The following is a 9,720-nucleotide window of genomic DNA, read 5'->3' on the forward strand; positions in this document are numbered from 1 at the left end:
GGAAAACTGGGGACATTTCTGAAAACGTTTAACAAGTCATGTGATTTCAGGATGGGAAGCTTTGACTTACCAGGGTTCTTCAACCTTGGGTGTTCTGTAGGAAACTAGCACTGCAAAACACTCCGTGACAAAAGAGGCGAGAGTCTAGTCTAGTCCGTTTCTGAGTGTTAGAGATGTTACTATGCAGTGTGCTGGCTGGGAGCTCCAATACAAAGTAGAATGGAGCTGGTGTGTTTATGAATATTCTTTTCCCAGACACGAAAGCCTTCAACATTTCCCCCTTAAGGACTGGTCAGTAGACAAATAAGTGACTGAAGGTGGGAACCAGGAAGAGGCAGCAGTCTAGGTACTCATAGTCTCTTTCCACACCATTGGATCTACAGATCATTTCCTAGAATTGTGCAAGATTTCCACAGTACATTCCATTTCTCATCCCATATTCTTGGTTTCCATTTCCACACAAGTGGTGCAAGTAAAGGAGCTGGGGTTCCCTGTGAAAATATGCAGGAGCATCACTGACTCCATTATCTACGGGTTGGGGGTGCAATGGTTTATAGGCAGATGCTCCCCAGCCCATTTCAGGCCACTGTTCACCTTCTGTTGCAAATGAGCTCAGAAACCCTAAATACCTTACTAGAAAACCCTGTAATATTGTCCTCCCTTCCCTAAATACTTACTGGCAGCCATGTGTTAACTGAGAGAGAAATATTGACTTCGAAGTGACCTAAGTAACCTGTCGTTGTGAAGATCTCCGTGCATGGAGCCATTGTGACAATATTGCCATGTTTGATCACTTTAGAGAGCCAACGTCTTCTCTTGGGAACTGTCGGTTCCAAGAAGTTCAGGGGCAGCTGGTCTGGTGACCTTCTCCTGAGGAATGTTGCCCCAGCGCCCAATCATTATGGCAGACTTTCATCTCCAGGGTTTTAAAGAGACTTTTCCCATAGATCGTTGTCATTTATATAACTAAGACATAAACCTGGCAAATGCATATACATACAGAGGGTGCCAAAAAAATGTATACACACTTTAAGAAAGGAGAAAACTACATTAAAATTGTCATACTCAATGTATACCAATAACAAAAATGAATATGTCATACATTTTTTTGGCACCCCTGGAATAGATAGATAGATAGATAGATAGATAGATAGATAGATAGATAGATCTGTTCAAACCTCAGAGAAAATGATATTGATGTGATCTGTTTACAGCACATTTAACTGGACGGTCCCATTCCTTTCATTCCTGGCCTGTGTGATCCTGGCGGTCGCCACCATCACGTTGTATTTCATTCCACTTCGGTACATCGTTTTAATCTGGGGTAAGTTTGGCACGGTCCCTTTCGCTAGCAATCAATTCCAGGTAAGAACCAATTACTCATTTTTAAAGCGTGACTATAAACTTTAAATGTGCTCCTGTTGGCAATTAAACACGAGATGAAGGAAAGCATACAAGGAACGGAAACTCCCAAGACCTCCCTGAAAAGGCCAATGGCGTGAACAACCTGCATAGCTATTTATAAGCCTCTTGCATAACTGTGATCAAATAAAAACGGGATCGTGCACATGATTTCCCTTTAGCTTTCAGGGTCATAGATTCTCTTGAATAATAATATATTGCTGTGGCCCAGTAACTTTCAGAAAACACTCGTTACCCGAACACCTGTACCGTGCCCTTTATATTAGGTAAAGGTAGCCAGGTTGCTCCCGACACTTCATCTCTCCTGAAGAAAAAAAAAAATAACCCAACCCAATACTTAAATCCAGAAGCAACTGGGGGAAAGGGAGGGGCACTCACTGATTACCTAGCCAGTGAAAGAAAGGAGACGAACCTATTAGTTACCTGGGGGAAATGATGTGCCCAAATAAAGTTTGAGCTGCTTTGAAAAAGTAGACACCAAAATGGCAAGCTTGAAAGAAATTTCATGACTTGATTTACGACTCTACCTCCCAACTGGACAAAATACTAGCAGCTTGGTGAATATTTGCATCTGTAACCGGGGAGGCTCTGGGTTGATATGAGGAGTGCACATTGCAGTAAACTCATTGTTGGAGAGGTCGTCAGCTCCTCTTCCTCTTCTTCCCAAGAGCCTGTGTCAGTCCTGGTTTTCCATTACTTGGCTTCTGTGACTGCTGCTGAGTTCTCAACCATTGTCCCTATCAGGGATCTTAAGATGTTAAGATGTTCAGGTAGGTTACAAACACGAGAGACACCGATGCAATGCATTCATCTTTAGGCAAAAGCTGAGAGCACACAGGTGCAGGATAAAGGCTTTTATCTACAACCTTTCTAAAGCCATGAAATGGAGACCTTTTCAAAGAGAACCCACAGAGGTAGAATCCTGATGTGAAAGGAAGCGAGACCTATACATTCAGAAGTGATGAGATGCCGTAGGAAAATAAAATAACGCATCACATTTCAGAAGTAGGATGGTCTTAGGAGGACCACTTAGGATGGTCACAATCGGTTCATCGTCTATTTTGTTCAGAAGAAACCATGGCTTACCCAACTTTGTCCCTCTGTTTGATAGACAGCACAGTAATAACTCTTACATGGAAGGTATTCAGTGTTTGATACATGAGCGAGCAAGGACCTTGCACCCTACCAACGTATGGTAGTCATGGCTACAAGCCAGTCACTCATATAAATATCTGAAGACTTCTGTTAGAGTTCTGTGTCCAGTGGTTATTCTCCAGTGGCCATATGTGCAAGGCGGCCGTGCAGTTTTTCCTCTCTCTCACTTTCTCCAAGTGTTTTCTTTTCATCGGCAGGCTGATTCCACTCCACCAATATATAGTCTATCCAGGATCTGAGACCATTAAATGACCCCTGGGTAGTTGGTTCTCTCACTTATCAATACTTTATTTTTGGGCTATAAAGAAAAAAAAATCACAGCAGATATGCCCTCAGTCTGTCAGTATTGTCCAGGTTAAAAATCTAAAGGGATGTCTGGCATGCAGCTGGATAAAGCGACAACTTCCCAATTTGGATATGTGATCACATGCCTTATCATATAAAGACCCCCCTGTCACACCTCTTTTGTTTTCTTGGCTTACTGATGCATCTACAGCAACAGTGGTGCTCCCTCCCTTGTTGTGGAATTTCAGATTACAGGATCCTCTTGGCCTGGGTTGCCAAGTGGGATTCCCCCATCACCCTAGGGCGGGTCTTTATTATTCAAATTGTGATAGGAGAAATCTGAGGCACAGGAAGGTTAAGTGATTCATTGGAAGCCACACAGCAAATGTTGAAGCCAGAGCTGGGACCCTGTGTTATTTCTGCTCGATAGCCCTTGTCCCTTGCCCCTTACAGATGACCAAGGATCACATGATGCCCTGTGGATACTTGGTCTCACACAGTAGATACTCATGGTGGCATTACTGACATTGGAGCCTGTGACACCTTAAAAAAAATAAATAAGGTGTGATTTCGAAGCACGCCATCTGAGTGAGCGCCTTGTAATTTTTATCCCATCTCAGGTTTTTTAAACATAGGCAGTCCCCGTGCATTGTGGGCTGCCGCTGGCCTTATCGGTGCATTGGAGCTGCTGTGTGCAGGTTTATAATCTTCTCAGTAACTAAGAATGCGTGTTTTGATCGGCTGTGATATTAGCCCTGCCTTGCTGTTCATTGTAAAGACTCCAGATGTGTGCACTATATATAATTAACAATAGAAGCTATATCTCTTCTCAGTATGCCTTTGTCTCCCTTTATCATTTTGCCTTGTCTGTTTTCTTTTGCCAAAAAAAAAAGCCCATGCTACAATTAATGTCTTTAGAATAACACAGTGAGAGTATTTTAGTTTAAAGGCAGGCTGGGGGAAATTTTAGCTAGAAACACGAGGCTTGCTGTGGGGGTAGAGGGAAGAAAGACAGTGCAGCTTTGACTTGAGAGAACAGGATCGTTTTGCCAGACGTCTCACCCAGACCAACCACCAAGCTACCATTTACCTGTGAACAATGGCTGCCGCCATTTGCAAAGCAAATGTAAACCTGAGCCCCTCTAAAGCAACGACTGGAGGTTGGCATTGTGTCAGGTACAATGCCACGCAGGAAGTCCTGTCCTTAGAGGAAAGCCAAATAATAGTTAATGAAATAAGGAAAACATCAAACCTTTTATGTGCTGGGGACCCTTGAACATTTAAATGTTACCTTGGCATCAGAGCAGGAGTCCGTCAAGGTCTATACCTCAGGTGAGAATACATTCCTCATCACCAGGATTGACAAGGGCTTCAGATAGGATCCCTGTTAAACAAGCACTTTGGGGCAAAACTTCAGGCGTCTTTCTGCTTCTAAACCTCAGCACGAAAAAGACTTGACATTTGGCGAAAAGACCACAGTTGATAAGCTCTGGCTACAGGCAAGTAGCAGAGAAAGGGGCAGAAGAAGGTTGAGTAGGCCCCCTCCGAAGAGGAAACCATGGGCACAGCTTGTCTTGAACATGCCCAGCGCCCAAGGCGCAGCCACCAAAGACATCTTAAACCCCTTCTAATCACCCTTATCCTTGGCTGAAGTTAGCACAGCCTCCATTGCCTAGACAAACCCACGCACCAGTGTTGTGGTCCATGAATTAAGTTAGCAGCCCTAGTAAGATAATTTTCCAATAATAACTTTTCACAGTTTCCTGCAGCCTCCAAGTACAATCAACATGTCAAGTTCTGTTCTGCAGCGAGAGAAGAGAAACCTGTGAAAATGAGTTGGGGGGTGGGGAGGGAGATAGATTTTCTGCAGCTTCTTTTTAACAGCAGAAAAGCGACTTCCGCTCTGTACCTCCCACTGCTACAGTGGGTCCAGAGCCCCCATGCAGAGACATGTTTGGGCTAATGAAGGCCTTTCCCCATCTGGGACATCTCTTTCCTTGCAGAGGAGGCTGTTAATCAGTGTAGTCCAAAAAACGCCGGAGAGCTCTACGGTTTTTGTATGTATTTCTGCTGCCCTGCTGCTGGGATGGTGATGGGATTTTCACAGCTAACGAAGGCAGAGTCTTCCTGTGGCAATCCCCCCTTCCTTCCTTCCTTCCTTCCTTCCTTCCTTCCTTCCTTCCTTCCTTCCTTCCTTCCTTCCTTTCTTCCTTCCAGAAAAGGCATCTGTGAATGATTCCACATGATGGCAAAGTGGGCATGGCTTGAGGTTTAGTAATTGTGTTCACACTAATTTTTACTTGTGAATGCCTCCCTGCCCCCAGTCAGGCGAGTTTTTAAAGATAGATGATAGATAGATGATAGATGATAGATAGACAAACAAAAGATCTCCCTGTGTTTCTATTTTTCAGGCATAAATAAATTCACTAAGAAGCTTCGAAATCCCTATGCCATCGACAATAATGAACTACTAGACTTCCTCTCCAGGGTACCGTCGGATGTTCAAAAGGTGTGTAATGAACGGTCACCACCAACAGGGCCCCCAACACGGAAGTCTGGCCAGCCCCAGCGCCAGAGGAGCACAAGGCTGTGCCAGGGAGTAATTGAGATAAAGGATCAGAAAATCCTTAAAGAGGCCTGGCTGGCAGGGAGGTGGCAAGAAAAGCTTTGTCCCAAAGCATGAGATGATTGGGGAAAATTATCCTGAAAAAGAGCTACTTAAGAATGATCTGGAACTCATACTGCGCGGCTGTAATGCCGTGGTGTTTGTCCCTTTTTTGATTGCTTACCTCCCCCAAAGAGAGGATAAGATGGACTCAGTGAGTGGGAGATGGTGTGATCCAACGCTGGGGGAGGCTTGCTTAATTTTCTCCTCTTCCCGACGGCAGGCATCTTATGAGAAGTAGGGGACAAAGGGATTATTCTTTTTATTCTTGTTTGCCCCACTTATCTCCCAGGCCTCCCTTCTATCTCTTTCCCTCTGAAGACTTAGGGATGCTTAGTGTAAAGCCCCCACTTACTCTAGTACACACAGAGGCAGAGATGGCGTGAAATAATTTGAGATCAATCGGAAGTATTATTCACAGGTAATGGTCACTTAGTCCAGCGGCGTCCAGTTTCTGTGGATACAGAGAGATTAACCAGGGCAACAATGCCAGAAAATCCCATAGAACGGCCCAGTCTGGGCCCCCGCAGATGAGGCTGCTATAAATCCAGAGGAAGGGAGTGGGGCAGGCAACAATTTCTGTAATGGAGAATCTGTAGATGGGAGACTATGGCATGGAATAGCGTCACAAGGATCAAACACACAATCCTTTATTATGTGGCACAATCCCAAATCAGATATCAATTTTCATCTTCGGGCCACTGTGACATAATTGGCTCCCTGGCAGCTCTGGGTGGGTGGTGGGGACATAGGCACTAGAGTACCTTTCCCCTTCATTCCAAGTTCTAGAGATTAAAATAGACTCTGTGATGCTATATTCCTCTAACCTTCATGTTATGATATAATTAGCTATTCAAATGCATTCTATAAATATGAATTTACTCCTTAACATTTGCATTACATGATTATAAAGTCGTCACCTGGCCCTCGTTTGTTTTGCATCGGAGATTGACAGGCATGCCATCCATCCCCTGCTCCCCCAGGGGCCCTTCACGAAACACTCTAAGGCTAGCGTGCTTTTGTTCACATACCTGCTTTTGACCAAGTGTAGCTCAGCGTATGTGAGAGCGCCTGGTGTCCCTGGGGAGTTTGGCATAAATGCTCAAAGGAGTCAGCACATGTGGTCTGCTATACAATACTTTAAATACAGCCATCCTACCATCAGCCCATCAAAGCTCACACACCAAAGCAATAGGATTGCAATGTACCATCACTTGAGTGGCAACATGAGTCCGTGCCTGCATCCTTGAAGAATGTAAATGGCCATCAATGCCCACCCCCAAGGATTGTCTGTGCATAGTCCAGACACCAGCCCTCAGAGTAGTCATTCCAGTTGGAGTTGCCATGAGTACAGAGGGCACGACAAAAGAGCATGCCAGGGAGATACGCAGTATTCTAGCGCGACCCTCTGTGTATCGCCAAGAGCACTTTCTAATAACACGATAGACACTTTGCCACTGGGGACTCCCCACTGCTCATATTTATCACAGATGTTTTAGCCATTACATTGGAAATGAAATTCATTTTTAAGAGAAATCTCTATATAAGTCTGGGGCCCGTATCAATTTCAACATTATTTCCCTCTCTGGCAAAATAAATACATATAATGTGCAGAGATTTTTTTTTCCCCAAGATTTTAGATACTTTTAAATGAATAACTCTTCGTAAGTTGATGTATCATGTACTAAGATAAACATTCCCAAGAGGCCGTGATTAAGCTCACTTATGGTGGAAAACGGGCACGCACACAAAGCTAAAAACCCCTCGCAGCGCTGAGAGCAGGTAGAACCCCTTGCATCTCATTAGAAAAATCTGCTTTTAATATTTTGGTTTCAAGAAATGATGCATGACTTCTCAAATCCTTCCTGTAATTAATCCCTCCATGTTCCTGTGTTTAGAAAATGATTCATTACCTTTGAACCTTCCTTCCTTCGCCTCGGTGTGTCCCCGGGGAGCCATTAACACACACTGCGGCGAGCTAGGGTTACCCTACCGCCAGCGTCATGTCTGTTTGTTTTCACAGGTGCAGTACGCGGAGCTGAGGCTCTGCAGCAGCCAGAGCCCCCTTCGGAAGAAGCGCAGCGCTCCCTAGGACGCGCACCGACTGTAGACACCAGCGCCTGACTCTGGGTTTGGGTGATTGGACCAATATACCGTTCTTTCAGTGATACCCGGGGTGTTCTTCTGAAATGCCACGTGTACCACGCTGTTGCGTAGCACCCTCTCTGTACCCTACCCCCATCTTCAAGCGCACAGATGCACACACGCACACACACGTGCACAGGTGTCCTAATTGTGCAGCGGGTCGGCCCAGCCAAAGAAGACAATCCAAAGACTGTGAACAACTAATACCCCTTGTCCTATAGGAGACCAGGCAAAGATGCTGTGGGTCTGAACACCCTCCTTGAGAACAGCCCGGAGACCACTTGGATTCCAGAGTGACTTTGAACTTGTTTTCACATCTCCAGCAGATTCTCATTAAGATTCACTCATTTTGATTCCCCACCTCCACACTCCTTTCAGGTTATTGTACATGTGAGTCCATTTTTTTTTTTTTATGAGTTGACAAGTCTTTGATAGCTATCGTTTACCCAAATAATGTATATTATAAACAGATTTTTAACTAATTACCAGGATAAGCCTGAATTTTTGAGAATTGTTCAGCTGTGATTATGGAAGACCTGCATAAAATTTCGGTAAAGATGTCGGTGCTGGATGCCAGCCAACCGGCGTGGCATTGCTGGCAGTGGATGGCCCGGGAAGGTCCAAAGGGAACGCTCATCTGAAAAGTGAAGGTTTCGTGGAAGTATTTGGTGGCCTTCAAACTACATTTCTTCCCAGTTTACTTTTTGCTTATTTCCATAATAAAATATCAATACTATAGCTCCAGAAAGCGGGAGGGAATGAATGAATGAATTCTGAGACTACTTAGAAAGGTCAGGACCGAGGAGCAAGGAACGAATACAGGTGGCTGCTTACCTCATTGTCATAATCACCCTATTCCACTGCTTTTTTGAAGCAGAAAGTGAAAATACTTCAGCAGTCCAAACGGATCTTTTGTTCCTCTTTTGGGCACATAAGCTACCCATAATAAAAATATATCTCTGAGCCCCATTCCTAGAAAAGTAACACCTCACAGTCTTCCTTTGAGAGTATCTGATTTCTTCAGACCCACCATTTCACAGTAACACCACCAACCCCAAGTAAAAAAATCCCAATTTTGTGCACATCTATGACATATGCAGATTTCTTTCTATTCAAATGACATGTAAGTTGTAAAGACTAATTTGTTGTTACATACTTTGGATGTGCATATATATATATACATATATATATATACACACATACATACACATATATATATATACATATATATATATATATGTATATATATATTTGAAAAGTTGAGGTAAAATTTAATAGGGAGTTTTTTTTCCTTCTCGGGGTTGTAATTTAATAATCTTCAAACAAAATGTTTATGAGAAATGCCAAGATTCTAAACCTTATCATCCCGTGTCTGTTTTTCTTCATATTATGTCTTCCTGGGTTGCTTTCTGGCTGAGCTAGATTTCTGCATGATTTGATTTACTTCAAGTTAATGAAGCTAGCTGGAAAAGAGTCTTGCAGAAATTATAAAAGCTCCAGTAAATCTCTTAGTTGTACATACAATAGATACCCAAGAACCTCTTTTGTTAAACCGGTTACTCAATCTTCTGTGTAAACAATGCCTCATTGTCTCACTCCCAACTATCATCTAGTTTATCACAGTCTGTCATTTCGTAAGGACCTAAGTCAGACATTTTTAAACAGACATGTGAGATCTGATCAGTCATTTGAATGAAAACTTTCAGCAGCAAAATAACCCCTTATTTATTTAAAAGTGGAACCAGTGCTTTATTGTTGTTCTTTTTCTATAGAATTTCAAAATGAAATAATTTGCCTGACAAGAAGGCATCATTAGGTAGACGTTTTCTTCCCTCTGTAGCTCAACTGAAATTCTCAGCCTTAAGTTTAGACTACAAACAGCCACCGGGATGCAATAGCAAGACCAAATCAACCTTTAATAAGCTGTGTATTATTATGAAAACGATTATGACTTGATTAAGTAGACACTGGACATTAAAAATGAATGTTAGCTGTGAGTGAAATGTGCATATTTATATAAGTAATCAGAAACATGTATGGAAGAGCCC

At 43.3% G+C, this 9,720-nt stretch overlaps 1 protein-coding gene across 1 annotated transcript in view; it reads left to right on the forward strand.

The window, feature by feature from the left end:
- Window positions 1-8,860, forward strand: part of MCTP2 (multiple C2 and transmembrane domain containing 2) — a 189,501-nt gene extending 180,641 nt beyond the window's left edge. The window contains exons 21-23 of the mRNA XM_019637847.1: window positions 1,215-1,324; window positions 5,274-5,371; window positions 7,551-8,860. Of these exons, the coding sequence (XP_019493392.1) occupies window positions 1,215-1,324; window positions 5,274-5,371; window positions 7,551-7,619 (277 nt within the window). The 3' untranslated portion in view covers window positions 7,620-8,860. The remainder of the gene's footprint in view (window positions 1-1,214; window positions 1,325-5,273; window positions 5,372-7,550) is intronic.
- The last annotated feature ends 860 nt before the right edge of the window (window positions 8,861-9,720 follow it).

Source organism: Hipposideros armiger, unplaced genomic scaffold (genome assembly GCF_001890085.2).
Source record: "Hipposideros armiger isolate ML-2016 unplaced genomic scaffold, ASM189008v1 scaffold_35, whole genome shotgun sequence".
NCBI lineage: Eukaryota > Metazoa > Chordata > Mammalia > Chiroptera > Hipposideridae > Hipposideros > Hipposideros armiger.